Source organism: Macrobrachium nipponense, chromosome 26 (assembly GCF_015104395.2).
Source record: "Macrobrachium nipponense isolate FS-2020 chromosome 26, ASM1510439v2, whole genome shotgun sequence".
Taxonomy (NCBI): domain Eukaryota; kingdom Metazoa; phylum Arthropoda; class Malacostraca; order Decapoda; family Palaemonidae; genus Macrobrachium; species Macrobrachium nipponense.
Window position 1 is genome coordinate 61,185,233 of NC_087215.1, and position 25,984 is coordinate 61,211,216.

Consider the following 25,984-nt stretch of genomic DNA (forward strand, 5'->3'; position numbering starts at 1 on the left):
CTTAAAACTCATCTCACCCTTCAAGCTTTGGGAAGTGTAGCCTAACCTAGAAGAGCATAACATAAGATATATAGCAACCCATGATGACCAAGAATTTGAGTTGGAATGCATTTAAAAGAGAACAAAAAAATTTACTTTGCACTCACTGACCAGATCTTTTACTGTAAATCTCTATTTTATGTGGTAGAGATTCTGTGATAGATAGTATATATGAGATATTTGACACCTTTCACTTGTACAAAAAGGCAGGAGGTGTAAATAGCAGCACATCCCAAGCAACTAGTGGCACTGCCAAGGTTGTTGAGGAACTATGCGGGTTATCATATGTTTGAATGGTGTCTAATGAGCATCTATGACGGTTATCATATGTTTGAATGGTGTCTAATGAGCATCTATGAAATGAAAGTGAAAGACGAGGTATGGGGAAAAAAAAAAAAAAAAAAAAAAAAAAAAAAAAAAAAAAAAAAAAAAAAAAAAAAAAAAAAAGGGGTCTTGAAAAGGTGCTGACTTTAATTTGGGTTTTGCTTGTATCAATATGTTCTTATGTTCCATTAGATGGCATCCATTAAAAGAATAAAATGAAAAAGTATGACTAAAATTGACAGATGGGTGTGCAAAGCATGTTATCTCATTTACATTATCTTTTAAATCAGATCTTGGTCAGGTTTTTTTTTTCTCTCTCTAAAACTATTTAGATGGTTTTGTCTGTCAGTCTGCTTCAGCTCTTAAAAACTGCTGAGGCTAGAGAGTTGCAAAGTGGCACGTTGATCATCCACCTACCAATCATAAAACACCAAATTGCTGCCCTTTAGCCTTAGTAGTTTTTATTTTATTCAAGGTTAGTTAGCTACAATTGTTCATCTGGCAACGATGTAGGTTTAATGGGTCGCAGCTCATACAGTATTGTACTGAGATCACCAAAATATAGATCTATTTTTGGTGGCCTTGATTATATGCTTTACAGAAAACTCAAATTGCTGAAGAAACTTCAGTGCATTTTTTACTTGTTTAATACAGTAAACTTAAACAAAAAGAAATAGTAAACTTAAATAGAAAGAAATAAGTGATGGTGGTAAAAGGGGAATTTAAAGATAAAGTAGTGTCATAAAGTTTTGAAACAAGGGCATTTTCTTAGTTTGTAAAGACTGCTGTAGAGTGATTCAGCTGCCATAAAGTTTACATAAAAATTGAAAAGATAATTGCAAGTAATTATTCATATATGAAAATTTTTGGAAATTGCAATTAACTGGATAAAATTGAACTAGGCATTTACTAAAAAATGGACACAAAGTATGGAAGGACAGGTTTTTGTCTATTATTAACGACATTGGCAAAGTCCTCCTCAAGCCTCTGCTTGATCCACTCGGAAAATTGGAGGAAACTAAAGGCCTGTCCACACGACCGGGCCTGATCAGCGAACCTTCTCTCTAAAGGCCTGTCCACACGACCGGGCCTGATCAGCGGACCTTCTCTCTAAAGGCCTGTCCACACGACCGGGCCTGATCGGCGGACCTCCCCTCTAACGGGCACACTTGACGGGCAAACCGTCAAATTGCCCGATGGGTCTTGTAGCAAAATCACCATGGTGTTGTCAGATGGCTTGAGCTTCGACCCTGGCAGACGTACATTAACCATATACATTTCTTTTACCGAGCCATTCTTTGCACCATATTCTCTTCTTTTTCATCACACAAAGCAATTATCATGCTATACAGTATCTTCTTCTTTGCGGTAGGCAACATGTTTATCGTACCACACTGAACACACTACTAGCATCGTCGGGAATGCCCACCTCTCCATCGCCTCACCTGTGTGGACAACATTCACGGGTAAACCTGCCAGAATTTGCCCCATCAACCCCGGAGCACGCCGATCAGGCCCGCTCATGTGGACAGGCCTTTACGGGCACACTTGACAGGCAAGCCGTCAAATTGCCCAATAGGTCTTGTAGCAAAATCACCATGGTGGTGCCCGATGGCTAGAGCTTCGACCCTGGCAGACGTATGTTAACCATATACATTTCTTTTACTGAGCCATTCTTTGCAAGATAGTCTCTTCATTTTCATCACACACAAAGCAATTATCATACTACACAATATCTTCTTTTCGGTAGGCACCATGTATAAAAATATCGAACCGCACTGAACACACTACTGGCATCGTCGGGTACACCCACCTCTCCATCGCCTCACCTGTGTGGACAACATTCACGGGTAAGTCCGCCAGAATTTGCCCGTCAACCCCGGAGCACGCCGATCAGGCCTGCTTGTGTGGACAGGCCTTAAGGGGCATACATATGTGTACACTTACCCTTGTGTTTCATTTGCATTTCATTTACTTGGAATATCTAAGTAAAAGAGTGGATAATCAACTTTTGTTGAAAAGTGAGAGATTTCCTCAATGACAAATTTCTAGTTATTGTCAACAGTTGTGCTGCAGTCCAGGATAGAATTCACCTGGTATTCTCACCACCCACCAAATACAATGATGATGCAGTTTTCTGGCCAAGACTTAGCAGTCTCACTTAATGCTATTTCAAGGGCCAGTAGCAGAGAGGACATTTTAACCAAAGACCTAGAAGGAACACAATATAAAACTAGCAACAGTTGACTACAGCTATGGAGGCTTGGTGTGGCAGAGCTGATGATGGCACATAAGTATAGTTTCAGCATCCCAGGAGGAAGAACTGACACATACAGAGCTGATGTAATTGCAAGAAGGTAAAGAATAAAAAACAAATGTAACAATGACCCAGAAGTGCAGTTGATGACTAAAAGCAAAACACTTGGTGTGCAATGTTTGAAGGAAAATAAATTTTAAGAGTAATTTTTTTTCCAATGTATAAAAACAGAGCTAGAATCCTTCATTGAGGATTGTGAAGCAGCAGAGTTAACTATTAGGTGAAGGTGAAGGGAGAGTAGTGAACACTCACAGGCTGACACTTAGCACTTCTTCCTTTGATATCAAGGATTGCATGGGTTGCATTGGGATTATGATAAGCCTCCAGTTGCTTACCTCAGAAAAATAAGTTTTGAAATTAAAAATACATTTCTGTGGAAGACTCCCTCTCAATGTGATTTACCCCTCAACTGACTGGCAAGTTTGAATATTCACATTGAAGTGTTGTGATTATGAGCAGGGGACTGTTAACTCCTGTAACCTCTTATTTGGTTTTGTCATAGGAATGAAAGGGTGATAGTACTCAGTATGCATAGTTTTAACTCCTATTTATACAGGAAACCCTCATAGTGATAAAAAGATGCTTCTTCAACTCTGAAGCTAATGGGAAGATAGGCAGAGTGCGAGATCTTGGTCCAAGGCCCTAAAGGCTTTTGTGCACCCTTCAGTCTGAAGACCTGGCTTAAGGCAACACCTTATGCTTTCACCATGGAGGCAGGAGCATGTCATTACAAAGGTTGAAGAAGTTCACAGAACACTAGCTACAACTGAATGAAGAAAGATCCAACTACCAAACTAGATCTCTGATTGCCTTGCTCAAGGAGACACCAAAAGGAGGGAGAAAATTGCCTGAGGACGACCAATGCTACCTGTCAAATCTTGTCCCTGAATGATAAGACAACTGGTGAGGCAAAGTTATTTAGCATGCTTAAACAAGAGGTTGAACCATGATGCTTTGTATAAATAAATAAATAAAAAATAGAGGAGGCCATGGCAACTAACTCTGCTGCCAAGAAAACCAGGGGAGGTCTTCATCAGCCTACACTGATGAGTCCAATTGCATGGAAATAGTCTCGGCTTTCTCTGTAAGATGGTTTGGCATATCAGCAACAAGAACTTGACAGATCAACTGCTAACTAAATCTAAGTCATCACGAGTAAACAATAACCACAGCAGCTGTAACTATGGCTTTACCTCCTGAGCACAACCTGGAGTACACTGCATCAACCAGATGGTCTGAACAAAAGAACAGTGGTTGCTCTCCTGAAATCATAAAAGCTCACAATGAGCCAAACAATATCTCCATTCCAGCACTGCCTGAAGGGATGCTTTAGAACCCAGAGGTCCCTAAAAGATTCCCAAGGCAAGACTGTGATCCTCTCTTAAAGAGGTATTTTACATACCAGTCTACCCTGGTAGCACACAGACTGAGGAGACATAATTGGATCAAATGGTACCAATCACTAAATAAGCATTAAGGATAACTCGCACCCACTTCCAATTGTGGTCCACTTTCCCATAGACTTTTGATTGATTGATTGAAATTGAATTAAATGCTAGACAAATGCTCATATGTCCAATACTAAGTCTTGGACAAACCAGGAACTAGAATGGTTGCTCAATTACACACACATGGCTCACCACTATAGTGGCTACATGCATTCACACAATCTAGGGATACAAACTGTTTGTTCTGGACAAATTAAACACCATCAGAGGTTTGCACGATCTTCCTCATACAGGTTGGCATGGCAACAAGCAGTGTCATACAGCAGCATTCTGTTGCTCACGTATCGTACGTATAATCCAGCGATCTTAATTGTGCCAATTGAAAACCTAGTGCCAATTCCTCTGTGCACCTCAGCAAAGGTAAGAACAAAAGGAAGTTCAAAGAGGAGTAAGAGTGCATCAGTGGCGTGGTTGGTATGGTGTTGGTGTGCCACCTCAATGGCCGCGAGTTCAATCCTCGGACATTCCACTAAGGGGTGAGATGTATATTTCTGGTGATAGAAGTTCACTCTCGACGTGGTTCAGAAGTCCTGTAAAGCTGTTGGTCACGTTGTTGAATGACCACTGGTTCCATGCAACATAAAAAACCCATACAAACAAAACAAGCAAACTAAGAGGTATAAAATGTACTCTAGCCTTTCTTAACCACTTCTTGTCCTCTCCTTAGGAAGCAGCAGTAGAGGAGCAAGGGTTAATCACCTATCCTACAAAAGTTATGCTAACCAAGTACATAAAACCGCTAAAAACCTTCTTATGCCAATTACACCTTTTTTCGTTCACTTTTCATGTTCACATCCGTTGAACAATAAAAAGTTAAAATTTTCAACTTGGCAGTCAGTAGAAATGCAGCAAGATGTCCAAAATTGATAGCAGCCACCTATTATTATTTGCTTCTATGTTTCTACATAACTGATTCCAGGCAATGGTTTATTTCTTGTAGGGAATACTACATATGACAAATTAAGAAAATACATGGAAGTTTTGTGGTCTGCAGGATGTTTAGCTTAGCCACAAAGAATAGCACAACAGAAAAATATGATTAACCATTTGAGCATATTCTTGTATTTCAACCATACCTTATCAGATAAGTTGCAACCTTCAACATAAAGAGTTAGGCCAAGTGAATATTAATTGTGACCCGTCTGCCCAGGTGGATTCAGATTATGTATCGTTAACAAATGGCTACCGCTCTCTCCTTAACCCGTCTCCTGTACACCCTCCTTATTGGTTACTTGGCCAAGTGCACAACCAACACCCAGCTCTCAGCCTTCCAATGCATTCTCTTCCCTGATTTTGTTGATTGGTTATTGCAAGTTTTTACATTATTATTATAATAAAGGATTAGTTTATCCAGACCTCTGAGCCTAATGAGGGCTCTTCTCGGGCTGGTTTTCAGGAATTAGTCATGACAAAACAAAAAAAATTTTACAAAACCAGTTTTACTTAGGAACATGGTAATCCTATTATATAAGGAATCTTTCCCTTCAGCAAGAATGCCTTTTTATATGGGATTTCAAATTTCTTTGTTGGTTCCAGATTGGACATTCAACTAACAAGTGTTGGAAAGTCATTGGTGATTGGCATTTACTATTATATATCATTGGGTCTGAATATGGATTTGACATCCAATAGCCATGTGAAAATCTAGTACAGCCTATAAGTAGTCTTAATATAACTTCTTTAGTTCTTTCTTTTTGGGAAGATGACATCCATGAACAAACTTCACTTTTTCTATCCAGTTTCAAGTTGGTATGATTTAGTAGGTATGAGTATGCTTGAAAATTTTTCTGCTTTCAGTCTGTGGGGTAAACCTATATATGTATACTAAAATGTAATTTTTCATAAACACAAACAATGAATTTACAGATGGAATACTTAACAGAATCATCCCAATCTTATAACTTTTGAAGACACACTTTGATATAATACTGTACATACCAATACTTAGCATTTGCTAAATGTATTAAAATAAATAGTTTGTGTACTAATAAAAAAAATTTACAAAATCATATTTTACAGTTATACAGCACAGGACAATAAAATTACAATAACTGGGTCTAACCTATACAAATAATTCCTCTGCATTTTCATAATATTCAAAGAGTTTCATTACTGCTAGCTAGTTCACTTAAAGCTGTTATACATCACTATCACTAGACCATTCTTGCTTTCCATCTTGACATTTGTAAATCTCTGATATACGTACATTATAAATGCAAATAACAGTTGGATAGTACACATTATACTAAAGTGGTAAAAAGTGAAATGTCATAAAATCGTAACCACTGGGTTAGGAGAAAGTGTAATTTATACAATAATTATACAAATATCTGAGAAAGTTGTTTCCTGGGAGGTGGTGGTGTGTGATAAGGTTCAGACCTTAGCATAACCATTATTCCAAGTATACATAACACTGCTTGAAGTTGGACATCATTTTGCAAGATATAAATTGTACTGGATTACTGTATTAAAAAAGTAACTACTATATTTGTTTTATGTTTTAGGTGGACAAGAACTAACAACAACCTGCTCCAACTCCGTAGCTATAAGCTACAAGATTTTGGCACTGTCCCCATCAGTAATATAGGCTTTGGACACATGATAATCAAGTCCTTGGAAATGGATCTTCACAACTATCAAAGTGGCAAAACAACATTGAAAAGTGCAGGTAACTTTCATAACTCAAAATGGCTGACCATTTCCTATTCCATTCTTGATACATATAGGTATGTACTCAAAATGACATTAATTAATAAATTAACTGTAAGAATATATGAACACTGTTAAAGGTGACACTGAATAACAACTGTAGGAGAGAGTATATGATAAAGCTTAGTGGCCTCTGCACCATGCACACATTACTAACAGTAAACTTAAAAGTATGAAACCTCGTTCAACTTTATTCAAACTGTGGGTCTTGGATTAATGGGTATCATTTAGGAGAAGTGCTACAATATTTGATATTCTGTATGAAAAATAAATATTAATTATTATATATAATTATAATACTGTATATTATTAGGAAATAAATATTTCTTATATAAATTGAAGCTGCTATCTATACCTGTAATTCTCAGCCCTACTTTTTGATAATCATCTGCAAGCACAAGCCTTTTCATATTAGTATATGTGTACTGTACTACATTTAGAACAGTTAACTTGAGTAATTGAAAATTAAAAATCTACATCCTTCAACCCATGGATGAAATTATACATCAAGGTTTGTTCTAAATTATCACAATATTTTTGGATCATTCAACCATGAACATCCTCTACAAATAGAATTCTTATGTACATACAGCTTGCAAGAACTAGTTTGTTTTAAGAGATCATTGTAAGTACTTAAAATGACAGACATAAAACATATGAAATTTCAAATTAATAATAACTGAAACAATAAAAATAAATTTGGCACAACCAAAAGTAAGCTATGTAACATAAATCATCAAAAGAACCAATGGGATTTCTAAAAATGAATTTTGCAAAAGTTGGGACTAAAAATAAATATACTTTACAAAAACCCAACCAGTACAATATCCTTGTTGCATTGCATTGGCAAAATTACTGTTCAAGCAGCATATACTACACCTGAAATGTAAAACATATGGTAACACTAATGCTATTACATGAAAAGGACCGAGCAAAACATATTTTGTCAGAGTAGACCCTTGATTTATTGGAGTGGTGTCTCCTAATAAGTAGAAAAATCTGATAAGTAACACACACCTTATAATGGAGCTCACACTTTTAACATTCAAGATATCCCTAAGGCAACAATATGTTTCATGTAATTTCTAGCTTAAACTAACTTGTATTTTACTCTTAAAAGAACCATTTAGTTCAAGATTTTTATAGACAAAATCTATTCTTCTAAGACAGTAGCCTAGCAAAAATAAAACATTATTGTAGCTGCTGATAAGTAACAGTTGAGATCTGATGTGAGGGTTACAATATACCTGTTTGCATGCAAACTGATATATTGCAGCCCTCATTTGACAAAGGAAACTAATTGTCATTCATTAAAGTCCTTCCCTAAATGTAAATACCTTTGAGCATTTTTTCTCGTGTTTAGCAAGCATATTATATTCCAAAAGATTATTTTATTACCTCATCAATTCAGCAGTTAACATAGTATATTAACATTCTAACTGGCAACATTCTCTATGAGGTCAAATATATGCTGAATATTATTTTATCATTATTTTCAGGTAGCTGAGCCTGACCACTAATCGTACTAAACTCACAGGGCTGGCCCAAATATTCAGAAAGACCTGTTTACTCAGTGCTTTAGTCTACAAATTCTGGAAACTGAGACGCTACCTAGTTTCATATAGAGCTGTATGAATGTATTAGCTAACTTGCCTCAACAGGCAAAAGACACTGCTTCAGAAAAAAAAGAAAAAAAAAAAGGTTTGAAATAAATATAATTAGAACAAGTCTTCCAGTCAATAATTCTTAAAAGTTCACTATTCTTTTGAAGGATACACAAGCCAACAATTTCCTGTTTCATGAACACATGCAGCAACCTTTATACAGTAAAAGTTCATGAAGCAACCTATATACAGTAAAATGTAGTAAGCACTGATCACAGGCAAAAAACTCTTAAAGAAAACTGTAAAGAAATTTGAAATTTATTTGATGAATTGCAATTTTAAATTTAATTATTATATGAACCAAAAAATTACAATGGACAACATTGATTGGTTTCCAAAACTTGAAATTCATTGTTAGTGACCTCCATTCTCTGCCTATTCATCCAATGCATGGTAGTAAAATGAATGCGACATGCAAATGTTTGGTTTTCACCAAGTAGGCTAGAAGATTATCCTAATGTTAAGACCTCAGGTTTGTTAGTTATGAAAAATACAAAATTATTAAAAATTGTCATATTTGAAAAAAAAAAAATCATGTAGATATTATAACTGCTGGCTCAGATATTGGACAGTACTACGTAAACCTGGAAATTGAAAAAATAGAAATGAAGATTGTGAAACTTGAGAAATGCATATAACATTGTCCACTCTGTTGCTGCTAGTCAACGAAATTAAGTGGGTTAATAAAGCAGCTCAGTAAATTGATCAATCATGATCACTACAGAAGTGTGATACCTGCTTAAATTTTTTGTTGCTCTTGTATCAGAATTTTGAAGAAAAAAGATGCCTGATCTCCAGCTCTTTACTGGTCACAGGGACTATCATGATTACCTTAGCCACTATCTTAAAGCCAATAGAATATGGAATTTAGGCCAAAAGCCAAGCACTGGGAGCTACAAGGTCATTCACTGCTAATTCAGGTTGAAGACTTGTATGTAAATATTTAAATCTAAAATTAAGGAAACCAGAACATGTAGTATTAGATAGTAAACAAGAAAAGAAGACTAAAATTTCATTAATTAAAAGATTTTGGTATATTTTGCTTTTTTATATTACAGTTGTGAAAGCTCTATTCTGCTTTTTTATATTACAGTTGTGAAAGCTCTTATTTTCAACAAATTTTGTCTAAAGCCTTCAATACCTTATATTATACATAATGAGAAAACTGACCAAACAGTCGAAATGAAGTACTGCAAGATATAACCACATCTGACAGACATTAACATACTTGTAAGAAGCAAACTGACAGACAGTCTTTCTACAATGAAGGCTACCTTGTTACTGATCAAACATTTATAACTAAACAAATTAGCAATTTAGGCTAAATCAGACCTACGGAGACTGATGAAAATTTACTGATTGCAGCATGTACTCAGAACAATTATTTAAATGTATCCAAAATTTAATTTTATAATGAAAATCAAAATATCAAAGGAGCAACAGGATGTCAAGTTTAAACTATTCTGTAACCCTAACAGAATATACAAAGCAATAGCACCCTGAATACTTTCCTAATATGTACCAATATTACTTTTGGTGTTACTTATAACATTTACTTGAGATGGCCTATCCCTGTGTAAGTGGCAAAACAGGAATGAAAGACGTCAAAGCGTATTGAAATTAGTTCCAGAAGTTTTTATCAACAACTAAAGAGTGCACTACTATAAGTTAAGAATAAATATCAAAATCCCAACCAAGAGAGAGAGAGGTAAATTACACAGCAATACCAGAAAACTATTAGTATTCAAAATGAGACAGTACACTGACTGTAACCCATTTTCTGATTAAGTATTGAACTCGTCCTCCCTTCATTTGCCATTCTGCTGGGATCAGGTTATGTTGAACCTTAGTGAAACATTAGAATAATTTAAACAAAGGTTTACATTCTTATGTCCTCTGGCAGTTGTTGCACACTACACCTGAAGAAGATTGCTATGATAAATTCAGCCAAAACTACCATTACTATTATGAGATAAGTTGACTCCTCATTACAAATTTTCTTTTCTTAAATTTTTAGCTTTTGGTTGTGGTTCCATAAAACAATTTTACTAAGTAGTAAATTTTCCTCCATTAGGTATTTGTATTACTGGTAGTTTAAAACCTTGCTTTCCACTTCCTGTTAATCAACTTCAAATATAAAACATTTATTATAAGTCACTCAAAACTGAAGCTGAAACTAGCCAGAGCCGAGTCTTATCTGTATTTTTTCATATTTTTGTGATCGCCTATGACTTTCAAGTGTACTGCTGATACATCCTTATTGAGTGAACTCTTTCATGGGGATGAACCAAAGAAATGTATATCTGCAAATTGGTCTTCATTTTAGGCAGATGCTTTACTTGTCATAGGTTGAAGAATATTTTGTTTTGATATATAATTTCTGATGACCTTCCCCTAGTACAAAACATGAGGCTGGGAGTTTTGGGGATTCTACCTCAGACTGCTTGGCCATAGAGACCTAAAGCAACATGACTAGAAACTGATGAACATTTCCTCAAGACAAAACCATCAAAATTCACACACAAACATTATTTTGATAAAATTACATTCTTTCACTATAACTACTCCATGAAGAATTCTCCAGATTATTTTGCATTTTCAAAAGTTCAAGTTCTCCAGATGAACTGTCTTTCTCATAATACTATTTCAACTATTCCTTGACTAGGTAGTGGTCCCCCTACAAATACCTTGGCTTCTTACCTTACCCCTTTTTCAATGTATTGCACAAGTTAAAGAAGAATGTTTGCTGCTGTTAGAGCAGCTCCCAACAACATCAACATCCAAGGCAAAAGTGTTGTGGCACCACTTGTTTGTTTACAGGGGGTAACTTTTAAGATCTGGACAATAAGAGAGTCAAGGATGTTAGATGGTGTAGAATCTTCACATTTCTCTGTCCAAGTCACAATACACTGGTGCATTGTATTTACTTTCCTGTAAAGAGAGGGACTTTCAGAAACGCATTGTAAGATTTATGTCACAAAAATAAATTTAGATATACAATTAGCTGGAAGTTGCAGCTCAAGTTCTCCATGAACTTTTCAGATAATCAACTTATTCAGAAGGCAAACCATTCACATACTTGTAATATCTAAACAACAATGTATAGTAGACCCCTGTATTTGTATGGGATGGGTACCCCACACACAACGAATAGCTCAAACCCATAAATAGTACTTACAACCCCTCTAAAAATGCTTATACCGGAGTATTTTAACCATCTAAAAATGTTTAAACCTGAGTATTTTAATAGTTTTATTACAAAAAGTGAATTTATATGAAAATAACAGTAATTTGTGAATATTTCTCAGTGAATAATACTGCGAATAGGCGAATTTTCTGCAAAAAATGGTATATACGGTCCATAGAAAAATCTGCAAATAGGAGAGTCCGTGAATTGCGAGTCCGCGAAAAGCTGGGTTGACTGTACCTGGATTCCTTTTTGGGTGAATAACTTACAATTTTTGTAATGTCTTACCAAACATTGCCCAATATTTTCAAGAGAGAATTACATCACTAAAGATCTGCCTAACAGACTTACTGATCCATACAAGAAGACTTTTTTCAGAAACAGATTCCTGTAATCAATGTTCTTCGTATCTCTGAATAGCTTACATGTCTCCTTCTACAGACTTCTTAATAAGTACTGGCATATGCTTTTCTAGAGTACAAATATGAGGCATTCTGGCCCTCTTTGATAACTAAGCTGGTATTTGTTTAGTTAATCTTGCCTGAATTGTCATATTTTCATACATTCCTCTAGAATAATAATCAGAAATGAGCATGTAACTTGGGTCTATAGCCTTGTACAATATCAGGTTAGTATGGTTTCCTTGTTTTTTCCAGAAGTAAATTGATGTTTAATGCATCCTAGTACCTTTTTGGTTTTATTTTCAACTTCTACCAAATACAGACCAATTAGTCCCTGAAATGTTAGTCCTGTGGTTCTTCACCTCTAAGTTACGGCCCAAAATTGGGTCATCAAGCCATCTGAATAGCTTGTGAAGAGATACTGAGATTATTTGTAATAGTAAAAAAAAAAAATAAAAAAAATATATATGTAGTACATATATATGACAAATTTGTAACTAATTTGTATTTTTCATAACTAACAAACCTGAGGTATTAACATTAGGATTTACTAGCGCCAAGCTGGAAACCGGTAGAATTAAAATTAAACTTGTGTGATCCAGGGGCTATTGGCATCTATACCAGGTCACGGGGCATGTATACCCAGAATGCCCTCAGCATCGTGTGACCCGCCAGTTATACTTCTAACCCAGTTTAGACTGCTAGAGGGGTAGTTCGAGGTGGGCCCTTAACTGTTCAGACCTCAGGTTTGTTAGTTATGAAAAATACAAATTAGTTACAAATTTGTCATTTGTTCATATACGAAACAAACCTTTGGTCTTAACATTTGGATAGACTTACTTATTGGAGGGAGGTAAGTCACAAACTGACTGGGAGTTTGCCATCTATATCCATTTCCGAATATTAGGAGTATTCCAAGAGAATGACTATAAACCCTTGAACCAAAGATATAAGGAAATCTATTGGTTTCCCTCACTGGGTGCTGGTATCATGCCATGGTTTATAAACCATGGGAAAATAAAGGAACCTCCATTCTCATAAACCACTCTTGTCCCTTGTATCTGGATGTACCATCACCCCTCCCTTCCCTATTACTGAGAGGGGTGTGTTGCTACTGAAAAGTATACTATACTCTAACATAACTTTACAGTATGGCTGACCACCTCACCTGCATCTAGTCCGTTACAGCTTGTGATGGTACTCTCCTTCATACTGCCCGTAGGTAAAGGAGTAGAAAGAAAGTAGTAAAGAAAAAAGACCAGTCATCCCATTCATTCTACTTTCATACCTTCATCTTACACTAGACACAAACTGACCCGCCAGGGGTACTGGATGACCTATACCACTTGCTGGGCCGCCACCACTGGACCCAAGGAAAAGGTATCCAAGGATCTATGGGCAACGTCTTTTAAATAAAAGGAAGTGAAAGTCGTTTGGCATTTCCAAACACCAGCTTTCAGAATTCTCTCCACAGACATATTCTTCTTGAATGCCAAAGAAGCACTCAAGCCTCTAATGTCATGAGTCCTAGCCCTCTCCTGGCTATCTGACCCCCTGTCTTCTGTCATGTAGGCATTCCTGATCGTTTCTCTTAGCCAAAACGATATTGTATTCCTGGACACTTCCTTTTTGTTCCGTCCTGTACTTACGAACAATCTCCTGCACCCCGACCTGAGGTGCCTTGTCCTCCTTATCACCGACCGGTGGTACCTCTCCACGTGTGGCTGACATAGCAGGTTGTTCCATGGGGGTAACTCCCTCGGCACGTCTATCAGGAGTTCCAAGAGGTCCCGAAACCATTCTGCCTTTGGCCATAACGGAGCTACCAGAGTCATTCTGAGGTTCTGAGACCGCATTACCCTGTTCAGAACCTGACGGATTAGACAAAATGGAGGAAATGGGTAGATGTCCAGATTGTCCCATGGGTGTTGTAGCGCATCTTCTGCTACTGCCTCTACGTCCAGGACTACCTAACAATACACTCCTGACTTTTTGTTGTACCTGGTTGCGAATAGGTCTATGATCGGCCTTTCCCACAACATGAGCATTCTGTCCGCTACTTGTTGGTGCAAGGACCACTCCATTCCCAGGATCTGATCCCTGCGGCTCAACTTGTCGGCCACTGTATTTCTTTTTCCTGGAATATATCTGGCCCTGATGTCTACTACGTTCTCTACAGTCCACTGATGAAGTTGAACTGTCATCACATGTAACTGTCAAGACACTAGACCTCCTTGTTTGTTTATGTAAGCTACTATACTGTGGTGTTGTCTGACATCAAAACCACTGATTGCCCCTGTACCCTCTCCCGGAATTCCTGTAGTGCTAGAAATGCTGCTTTTAACCCCAGCACGTTTATATGGAGTTTTCTGTCCTCGCCGCTCCATTTTGCTGAAACCATCAGCTCCTCCATATGCGCTCCCCAACCTTCTAGTGACGTATCTGAGAACAGCAGGAGATCCGGGGAGGGTTGCTGAAGGGGAACACCCACTGTCAGATTGCTGTCCTTCACCCACCACAGCAAGTCTTTCCTCACTTCTGCCGACAAGGGAATCTGCTCGTACGGGTGATCTACTATTGGTGACCAGAACTCCTTCATCCTCCATTGTAGAGATCGAAGGTGTAGCCTCCCTTGTGGTACTAGCTTCTCCAAGGAAGTTAGAACTCCCAGTACTACCTGCCACTGTTTTGCTAGCTGTGTTTGTTTTTCCAGGAAGGCATTCACCACTTGTTTGCATTTCTCTACTCTCTGGTCTGTCGGGAATAATTTGGCTTTTATTGTGTCTATAACCATTCCCAGATACACCAGCCATTGACTTGGATCCAACTGCGACTTCTCTTGATTTATCACAATACCTAAGCTGTGACAAAACCGTAGGAGGGTCGCCCTGTCCCTGAGTAATTTCTCTATGGACTTTGCTATCACCAGCCAATCGTCTAGAAATCTTATTAGCCTGATCCCCTGAGCATGTGCCCATGTCGACATGAGAGTGAACACTTGTAAAAACTTGAGGAGCTGTTGTCAATCCGAAGCACAGAACTTTGAACTCGAAAACTTTCTCTGCAAGACTGAAGCAGAGAAATTTCCTGGAAGACTGATGGACTGGGATCTGAAAGTAAGCGTCTTTCAAGTCGATTGTCAGCATTAAGTCCTTGATCCTGACTGCTTGTAGAACCACCTTTGGAGTTTCCATTTTGAATCTGGTTTTTCTTATAAACAGATTCAAAGTTGACAGATCTATTACTGTCCTCCAGTCCCCGTTGGCTTAGGGTACAAAGAAAATTCTGCTGTAAAACCCCTTTGACGGAATGGATACTTGTTCCACAGCCCCTTTTTCCATCATCTTCTTCACTTCCTCTTGCAGAATAAAAGCCTTCTGAGGTTCTTGAGCATAAGCAGGGTGAGGTAATGGCTGTTCTGTCAGGGGTGGGGATACTTCGAACGAAATCAAATACCCGACTCTGAGAACTTCCACCACCCACTGCTCTGCTCCCAGTTCCTGCCACACCTTCCAGTGATTTGCCAGGCAACCCCCACTGGTGTGGCTGAGTGATGAGAGGCGCCTATCCTATCGTCTTAAGCCCCTTCCTCTTCCCCTAATCCCCCTTCCTCTGTTATTTCTATTGTGAAAGGGCCGATGAGTTAACTTCTTTGGGGAAGAGGATCTTGTTGCTCTATTAGGGATGCTATTCCTCACTAGCTTCTTCCGAGGTATTTGCTGCTGCCTTACCTCCATAGGATTAGCCTGACTGCTAGATGTTTTTCTAACTGCCTGCTGTACCAATCTATCGTTAGTGTCCATCCTTCTTCTATCTATAGCCTCTTCCAGTATGGCCTCTGGCAACAGCAATTGCAACTCTAAGATATTCCCATTCCTCATTGCTAGCAGGGAATCCAAATTGACAGTGTGGCTAAGTCTAGCCAAAGCTGCATCCCTCCTCATTAACAGGATATTTGCCCAAACATTGGCACTTAAATTTGTCAAGTACGCAATTGCTTTGGCACCTGATTGTAGTAATCTAATGAACACTGATTCATCCAATACCGTCCTCGTCACTTTTGAGGATGCAATCTTCGCAACTGCTGTTGAAAAAAGATCCAGCCAAAAAGCTGTCTGAAAGACAAAAGAAGCTGTTGCTTCTAACGTAGCAGCCTCTTGGCAAGTCATCGAGGGGCATTCCATTTTCACTTGATCTAAAGTTAATCCAGGCCTTAACCTTACCACATTTGGGTTAATTTGTCTAGATAGTAAAGGAACCGCCAATGTCGTATAATATTTTCTATGTTTCATCATTGGAGGAGGGATAAACTTGAACGATCTATTTGATCTTAAGGAATTATCCCTTCCCGCAATCCGGGCGTTTACATGTTGTAAAACGAACTCCGCATGATTTAAACAAGGCAATTCACACGACACTTTGGTATCCTTTGTCACCTCAAACGCCATGTCAATCCCCGGAGGAAGCATATATAGGCAGGTGTTTCCGTTCTCTCCGAAAGGTTATTGAATTGACGAATCAAATCAATCACCTCCAAATATGAAGCCAGAAACTCTTGGTTTTCTCCTTCCTCCAGTTCTAGCGTACTGTGCTCAGCCACAAGAGACGCTATCTCACTCCTATCCCATGACAAACGTCTGGGTGCTTCAAGGCTCTGCCCCTACGGCTGCAGCCTCTTTGATCTCTGATGAGCGCCGACGGCTCAGTCCCGAACAGTCAGCAGGAGAACGAGACCGCCTCACTCCTTCTCTGTTCTCAGATCTAGAGCGAGTATCTCGCCTATACCTCAAAGATGAAGGCTCTCTCGAAACCGAGCTCACTTCCTCTCCATGACGATTAATATCGTCTCCAACAACCGTCGGAGAATTCGGCCTTGATCCTTCATCTAGGCAGACAACACCTTCCACCAACGTATCAGACGAGGTTGCCAACTCGCAATTCTTCGACCTTTTAATAGGAGCCTTATCATCTTTTCTCCATATTTTAAACGGTCTTACAGGCGAAACCGGTATCTGTTCTATCCTTTTCTGCACTTTTTGCCTCTTAACGGCGATTTCGCCAACAACACTGTAGTCTTTCTTTGACTCTTTGTAGTCTCTGCTGGCAACTCCGCGTTGGCCATTATCCCATCGGCTGCCGACTCACTCGCTCACTCTTATAAACGGCTTCATCCTCTAGCTTTGAGCTTACCAGCCACTGACTTCTTGCCTTTCTTGCAGACTGGGATGTGACAGTCCTGCCCAAAGATGAAGAAGAATTCACTCTTCTCCTCTTGACCCGAGGATCAGTCGCGAAATCCCGTATCCTATGACGCTTGAATGGTACACGCCGTGACGTCATCGAACTTAGCAATGACGCCGAGCTAGAGGAAGAAGACGAATCACGCCTTTTCTTTTTGTCTTTTTTATTAATTTTCTTCTCTAGATCCTGTAATTTCCTCATTACAGTGTGTACTACCGAGTCAGAAAGCGTATTACCGAGTCAGAAAGCGTATTTGAGTCTGGAGGCAGTGAAGTAGACTGAGAAGCAGTAGGCTGTGACGTCATCACGTCTGCCATGTCGGTGTGTGACGTCGGTTGTGACGTCACCAATCTTGTAGGAAGAGACTGGGCTGCTGCTGCTGGCATCCCCGCGTTACCAGCAAAACTACCCCCAACGTTCTGCATCGCCGTAAACATTGAAGTTGTTGGCGTAGCCGCGGCATTATTTCCCATAAAGTGCAAGCCCGGGGGATGAGGAATATTCAGCGCTGCCGGATCCTGCTGGAACCGTGATGCCATATAATGCGACAGCAAACCTTCCAAGGTTGGTATGCCTGGAAGGCCTAGCGCCGCCTACGTACCTTCCATCCTATTCGAGTCGGGAGCAGGCACCTGGAACAAAGATGGCGATGCTCCCCCCCCCTGCTGGGAACAACGGAGCGTAAATATTAAGCATCAAATTACCCAAAACCCCTCCTGGAGTTTCTGATAACGAACCACTAGGAGAAACCAAAGGGGTATGGGACAAATCAAAGGTAGGAGGCGAAACACATGGAGCAGTCTGGTGTATTGCTGATACAAAAGAAGCTGGCAACGCTTGGTCATCCAAAGATGGCGTCGACTCCTTTCTTTTGTACTGGCCTTTCTCATAAAACTTCCTCCACTGTTCCACCGACCAACCACGACAAACAGAACAAGGATTAGTAATTGTACATTCATTTTCTCTACACCTACTACACGTTGGATGAGGATCCCTCGACACCGAAATTAGGAATCTCGAACACAGAAAGCCACCGACTCCAGGGCATTTCCTTTGCCTTGTCTTCGAAACGGAAGAAGATCCCGATGGCAATACAAAACACTCCATCTCACCACTTACACACTCTTACAGCTCACACCCATAATGAGCACACTCAGAGAAAGAGAATTAATAAGAAAAATGAAAGTGAAATGGAAAAAAACGGGCAAACTAAAACCAGCTTTAAACAGATAAACAGAGAACATGTCCTATCTTAAAGGCGGTTGAAAGATAACTGGTGGGTCACACGACGCCGAGGGCATGCTGGGTATACATGCCCCGTGACCTGGTATAGATGCCAATAGTCCCTAGATCGCACAAGCTTAATTTTAATTTTACTAGTTTCCAGCTTGGCGCTAGTAAATCCTAATGTTAAGACCGAAGGTTTGTTTTGTATATAAACAAATAACTATTTATACATAGTAACCTGTTGCACATTGGCACCTAGGCACTTTATATAAGACAGATTGCAGCCTTTATCCTGTGTCTATAACCCGAGGATGACCCGAGATGCAACCTCTCGTTTTAATCACCCCAATCCAAGAAGCTGGTTCAATTCATGTAGTGTCAGAACTCTCAATAATTAATAATTATATAATAATAAAATTTCATGTACAATTTATGAACAACCTCCTGGTTTCCAGCAAAATTAAAGTATATTCATGAACTAAGTTTTACTATGTTAACATTCAAGGATTTTTTTAAGTGCTTCTGGCTGCCAATGTCAATATGTATTATATTTTTTGGGATACTTATTTCCATCAATAAAATACTACCATTTAATTTTTTTTGTCTTTGTCACCTTTTTGTATAACCAAAATGGTTCTTTAATGGTGTTGAAAATTGTATTTATGATTAATGAAATAATGAAGACGTGGTCACGAATGGACATTATGGACAGCATTCTGGCTTGGTAGCAAAAAAGGTAAAGAACCACTGAGTTTGTCCTTGCCTATATACTACATCACTATATTTGGAAATTGGGGTACTCATCTGCAGGATTCTTCATTCTCACAGGCCAGTTGATCAAGACTTATAAATTATGGGTGAACAGTCAAGCAATGAAATGATATAAAAGTGGTTGGGAGTACATGTTGTCAGACATTTAGAAAATGCAAGAACTTAATACTTACTTGCAATTCTCTTCATTTATGGTTAGTTTGTTAATGCTTATTGCAAATGGATCAGCTTCAGCTTCCTTCATTTCCGGCACCCTTTCTTCTATGCAGTTTCTAATGTTGTCCTTCTGACTCTTAACACATTCTCCACCTTTCTCGCCCATGAACACTGAAAATGTAAATTTGTAAGAAAAAGCATGCCATGTCACTACCTTAGAGGACCTTATGATTGTACTACGTATATCAGCCAGCCTAAATGACTCGCCCATTTTGAAGAAACTTTTTTCATGAGGGAATTTGATTCCATTTCATCCTACTTTTATTATGAATTGATATTTCTTAAGAAAACTTTCTCATACAACCTGCAGTAAAGTGCTTTTCAACATAATCATATCTTTAACCCTCTAGCGCACAGGCCGAAAATATAAGGGTGTAAGGTATGCGACTTTTCCCCCAGGCTGAAAAGAACATGCGCATGGAAAAGTTTTTTGGTAAAATTCGATACGTATGAACTATAACTGATATCGCTTCTGGTTAGTGTTATTATGTCGGCAAATGATAGAATTATTTCCTAAAGCAATCAGAACATCTTTACAAGGCTTAGAAATAATAAAAACAATGTGATGAACATGAAATTAAGAAAAATTGTAGATATTTTTTTGGAAATAATCATGAAAAATATAATAATTCAGTTTGGGGAATTTGTTCTATACCTAAATTGTGTAGAAATGTTTAACCTTTCATGTGGAAGCAATAATTTTGCTAAAAATGTGTTTGCTAATGAGCTGTAACTGATTTAAAAAATGCAAATTTTTTACGGAGTGCAATTTTCAGATTTTCCAACCTACTTACGTTGACATTTTGTATCATAGCTAAGTAAACTAGTATCATCGGGTTTACGTTTTCTTCGAGATTCATAATCTGTTAACCCAATGGCATCAACTACGTTCTCTATGATTGACATTTTTTTTGTGTGAATTTTCCTGAAAATAACTTACATATGATGCGCCCAGCGCGTCATCTGTGGACTATGGAAAAAAATTTATTGACACGCAACGTGTCACCAAATCACGAGAGGGTTAATAACAATTTTTACCCTTCAAATCAAGCACAGGTACCCATAATAGCGCCTACCACTGCCTCTTGTAAGATAAGTAGGTTACAGATCTTGGGTTGGGATTATATGTACTGTTTGCAATTAATACAATGGACTATTACTTAACTACATAATTCCTTTCTTGCATTCAGACTTATGTACAAACATTGTTATTCGTGTACCTTAAACTATACCTTACTGAGACAATTGTTAGTTCAGTGAAATAAGGTACGTACTAGCCTAGCCCACTGGACTAAAAAAAACTTCATATACATCTTTTTTTTTTCTTTTGTACGAATGACTTTTCAATTCATGTACTGTCCAGTTCTAACTTAATATACAAGGGACAAAATACATGTACTGCACATCCACATGAATTTAGTTCAACTGCTATAAGAATGAATTTATTAACCCACATTTTCTTCAATTACACTGACCCTTTTTCACGGTCTTTGATTACTCCAGACACTACAGTAGTCTTTTGTTTTAATTCCAAAAGAGGAACATAATTAGCATTGAACAGGAATCCACAGATCCCTGGATTCTAGAGGATAAGTGTCTCACTTTTCATGTCTATATTTTTTCAAGCACTCCCTAGACTGCTTGTAAAGCATTGTAACCATTCATTTTGTCGTATCTGTCCATTGCCTTCTATTTTGTGAAAAGTGATAAGTGAGAATTGGTGATAGTCTTTATCAAGCAGGTTTTGTCTTCACCAGATACAGGTTCGTTTGGAGCAACCATTTTGAATAGCACTTAGGCAAGGTGTGGGTTTCTAAGTGTAACAAGGTATTTTTATTACTATAATCAACTCCTTTTCTTCTAATATCAACAGATACTTTGGGGGGTCTTTTTCTGGTAAGTAGCACAGACTAAAGTAACAGCACCTCCTATTTACTAACTTGTTGAACAATTGTTAAGTAGCTACCAGCAAACAACAACTAAACATAAGTTACAAGATCCATCTTTAGGATAGCACCTTCAAAGAACAAAAATAAAAACTGCGAATAAATAAACAAGAATAAATACAGTACATGAATGTATTGATCAATTTATCTAACCCATTCTTGAACTGACCCACAGTGATACTATTCATGGTCTCATCTGAAAGTGTTCCCCAGTAAGGCATCATATACATAAAGAAGTTTCTTCTGCAGCTAGTGCTGAACCTTCCTAGCTCCTGCTTTCATTAATTATTAGTAGTATTATTATTCAGAAGATGAAAACCCTATCATATGGAACAAGCCCACATGGGCTTCTTACTTGAAATTCAAACTTCCAAAGAATGTGGTGTTCATTTGAAAGAAGTAAAAGAAGGTAATGGCAAATAGAGAAAAAAATAGATCACTTATTAAAATATCATAAAAATCAAATATTTTAAATAAATAAAACAAGTAAATTAATAAAATACAGGGAGAATTGTATTAGGGCAATGAAGTTCCAATTGCACGACATCCTCAGGGAGACTACTAGTTTGTTTGTTTGTATGGTGTTTTTTTACGTTGCATGGAACCAGTGGTTATTCAGCAACGGGACCAACGGCTTCACCAGAAATACACATCTCTCACTCCTCAATGGAATGCCCGAGAATTGAACTCGCGACCAACGAGGTGGCAGGCCAAGACCATACTGATCACGCCACTGAGGCGCTGAGACTGTACTAGTGGCCACCAGTGTAAGGAATAAAGGTCCTCTGGAACTGAGAGTTCGACAGCAAGGCACATTCACAACACATTGGTGCTGCTGTTCAACAATCTGGTTGCTCTCAGAAAAAAAAGGGGATCAAGGATCAATTGCAAATGTAAAAGATCTGTTAAAATACAACTTATGAAAAACTGACAAACAAGAGACCATCTGTCAATGGTCCAAGTCATAACTGCTATTAGGAAACAGAAACCTACCACTGAGATAAATCTTTGGCAAAAGCAGATATCCACACTGGAGAACACAATTCTAGTAGCGGATGGATAAATGACCTAAAACAGGTTCCACTGATTTTATCACATATATATATGAGGCATTACATACAACATAAATAAGTATGAGGCATAACACGCAATACCTAACTTTCGTGCAGCATTTACCGACACTTTCATTAGATGTTTCTCAAAAGCAAGATGCGAGTCAATAGTTACAAGAATAGTTAAAGCTTCAAACTCGTTCATTTTACTAGAGTTCGGCCTCATATCCCACCAACTACACAATCCACCAATCTGCTCCATATCACCACTAAGACTCAGGGCAGCTACATTTCTCGTAAGTGGAAACTTTACTAGATCCAGAAGTGTTGCATCATCAGTATATTGAACAATCTTGTTTTCCACTCCAACAGCCATATCATTTTTATATACTAAAAACAGTCGACCAAGAACTCTACCCTGTGGAACTCCAGACACAATAGGTCTTGGTTTGCTAAAGATCCCATCATTGGCAACTTGCTGCTGCCTAACTTTAAGGAAATCTTGTAGTAAACCCAGAAGATAACCACCAACTCCAAGATTCTGAAGTTTATAAATAATTCAAAAGTAGCTTTACAATGTACCTGAATTACTTTACACTCAAAATCCTTACCAAGGTTCTCTTGCAAATGGTATGTCAAATTCAAAAGAATATCAAAGGTACCTAACAGCTTCCTACATATGCATATTTACATATGCATATTAACTATCACCTAACAATCCTTTAAATCCCACATACTACTTATATGTTGCCATCTTGGCAAGTCTGAGAGCACAGGGAGGATAGAAATTGGCCAGTAGTTACTGCAGTCAGCAGATACTGCGTAAACCTAAAAATCTATAGATTCTACATATCTTGGGAGACAACATACTAGAAAAATTTTAAAAAACAAAGGGAAGAAACAATCAGGATCTTCTCCACCCAAGCAACAAATATTATCAAGAATTTTCTTTACATCCCTAGAGCATAATTCAAATTTTTGTAGAACAGGTTCAGGATGGTTACTACTTAAGGTAGCATAGTACTAGTGCCATGTAGTCATAAATGTTTCTCTCCACTGACCTCATAATTGACATTTCTAGACACAACAAACTTTGGGGTTCTATTCCCTTCTGCTATCAAAGGTATCTGAACTCCCCCCCACCCCTCCCCAATAACACCCTAGTTGGAGAGCTACCTTGTTGGAAGCCAAAAGGAATACATGTACAGTGATACCTCGAGATACGAAATTAATCCGTTCCGAGACGGCCTTCGTATCATGAGTTTTTCGTATCTTGGAACACATTTTACATGTAAAATGGCTAATCCGTTCCAAGCCCTCCAAAAACACCCCCAGTAAATTATATTTCCAGGCCTAAAATGACAATTTGTCGAAAATTGCATTTTTCCTAACTATACAAACCTGAGGTCCTTTAACAATAGGAAGGTAACTAGCGGCAGCTGGGACGGTCGTAAGCTTCGAACAAGGGGAGAACAGTAGTTAACTGCTTGTCCGATCGTGCGCGCGCCCGCGCGCCCGAGAGGTGAAGAATCACTTTTGCTTTAGGCCCATGCAAAAAGTTGCAGAGTGAGGGGTGGCATGAGGTGGGACTATATGTAAAGGACCTCAGGTTTGTATAGTTAGGAAAAATGCAATTTTCGACAAATTGTCATTTGTTCCGATACGTAATACAAACCCTCGGTCCTTTAACAATAGGAAGACTCACTTCTTGATGGGAGGAATCTGAGTCTTTTTGGTGAACAGACTGGTGTTCGTCCAACCCTGGAGTGCCTCCCTGGTCGTAAGAGCAAGGGAGGGATCCAAACCTCTGTCCGATTGATCGGGGTGTGCACCGCAGGATCAATGGTCAGACCTCTGGGCCAAGTACTAAGAGAGAGGCAAGCGTATCTCTTCGTACCAGCAAGCAAGAACTTGTTCCTGTTTGCAAGAGACAATCATAAAATGATGGGTTTGTCTCAATTTGGCATCCACTTCCTCCCCCTTGTTGGAGGAAGTGGTGGATATTTACTCCTATCCCTACTGAAAGGGATAGGATGGTGCTCTATTGAGTAGCTCACCTGCATCTCGTCCTTACCCAGCAGGGTGACGACCGTGTCCCTCTACCCAAAGGTAGAGGGAAGAAAAAGATGGGAAGAGGAGCCAGTCACACTCTCATTCCTCATCCATTCTTACGGTCACACCAGGACTCGATGCTGTTCAGCCTGCGAGGGTCTGGGTTAACTACACAACGTGTTGAGCAACCACCACGGTTCCCAAGGAAAAAGATCCAAGGAACTGTGGGCAATATCCTGAAGGTAGAAGGAGGTGCATGCGGTCCGGTTGGACCAGGCGCCTGCCTTCATTACCTGCGCCACGGAGAAGTTCTTGCGGAACGCGAGAGAATGATGAAGAGGCGTCCACACTCATCCTGGGTGTCGAGTTTCTTCAGACAGCTCCGTCGCACCTTCTTCACAGGACAAAGCAGCATAGCCTTCGTATCGGAGGCGTGACGTCCATTAGGGAGGGTATTGTGAAGGACTCGAACCAATCGTCAGTTACCGAAGGGTTCTGAGTCTTCGCTACGAAGATCGGTACAAAATCGAGCGTCACAAATCCCCATCCCTTTGTGCTTGACTTCTCAAGAGAAGTCATGCAGTTACCGAAGACGAAAAGAAGGGAATAGTCGTATGACCTATCCCTCTTCTCGACTTTGGTTATGTACAGTACTCATACTGACAAGCTATTAAGACGAAGTAATGATTGCTCTGGAACAACCGAACTAAGTCCACAGCATAGTTCGTAACTGACTCGGGCGCTCTGACAGCTGCCGACTGACTGGTTCGGAATCAGTAGAGGCAAGTTGTCCAAGCATCCGGGTAAGTCACGTGACCTTCGCCCTTCAAAGAGTTATGCTGAGAGACCAAACAAATAAAATATTTGTTAGTCACCGATGCCGGACGGCGCGGCGATGATTGTCTTAATGCATAAGCTCAAAAGGCGAAAGTCAATTGCCTTCAAAAGACCGAGGTCCCTGATGGCAAGAAAATCTCATAGACGTTGAATCTCAGCTTAAGGAGAAACAACTCTATGTGACGTTGAAGACGAAGGTAGGCAATGAATGCAACCTATGTCTTCCAGCTGAATCGAGAGAAGGAATCTCAAGATTCTAAACCTGTGCTTACAAATGACTGAAAACGCTAACCGCCATTTCATTGCTGTCCGTTGTGCAATGAAAGCGCGTTCTTCAGTAATGAAACACAGGGGAGAGCCGCTTGAAGAACTGCTTCTCATGGGCTGAACGTTTGGAAGTAGAGCTGGCAGGTGTGGGAGTAGGCGATGTCTTTCAATACATCTGCTAATCCGGGGTGAACAATGAACAATTGTACACCTCCGAATACAAGAT

General features: G+C 39.0%; 1 protein-coding gene across 1 annotated transcript in view; it reads right to left on the reverse strand.

The window, feature by feature from the left end:
- Positions 1-6,185: 6,185 nt before the first annotated feature.
- LOC135200328 (27 kDa hemolymph glycoprotein-like) overlaps positions 6,186-25,984 on the reverse strand; it is a 43,775-nt gene continuing 23,976 nt past the window's right edge. The window contains exons 5-6 of the mRNA XM_064228884.1: positions 19,562-19,715; positions 6,186-11,492 (exon numbers count right to left, since the gene is read on the reverse strand). Coding sequence (XP_064084954.1) covers positions 11,291-11,492; positions 19,562-19,715 — 356 coding nt within the window. The 3' untranslated portion in view covers positions 6,186-11,290. The remainder of the gene's footprint in view (positions 11,493-19,561; positions 19,716-25,984) is intronic.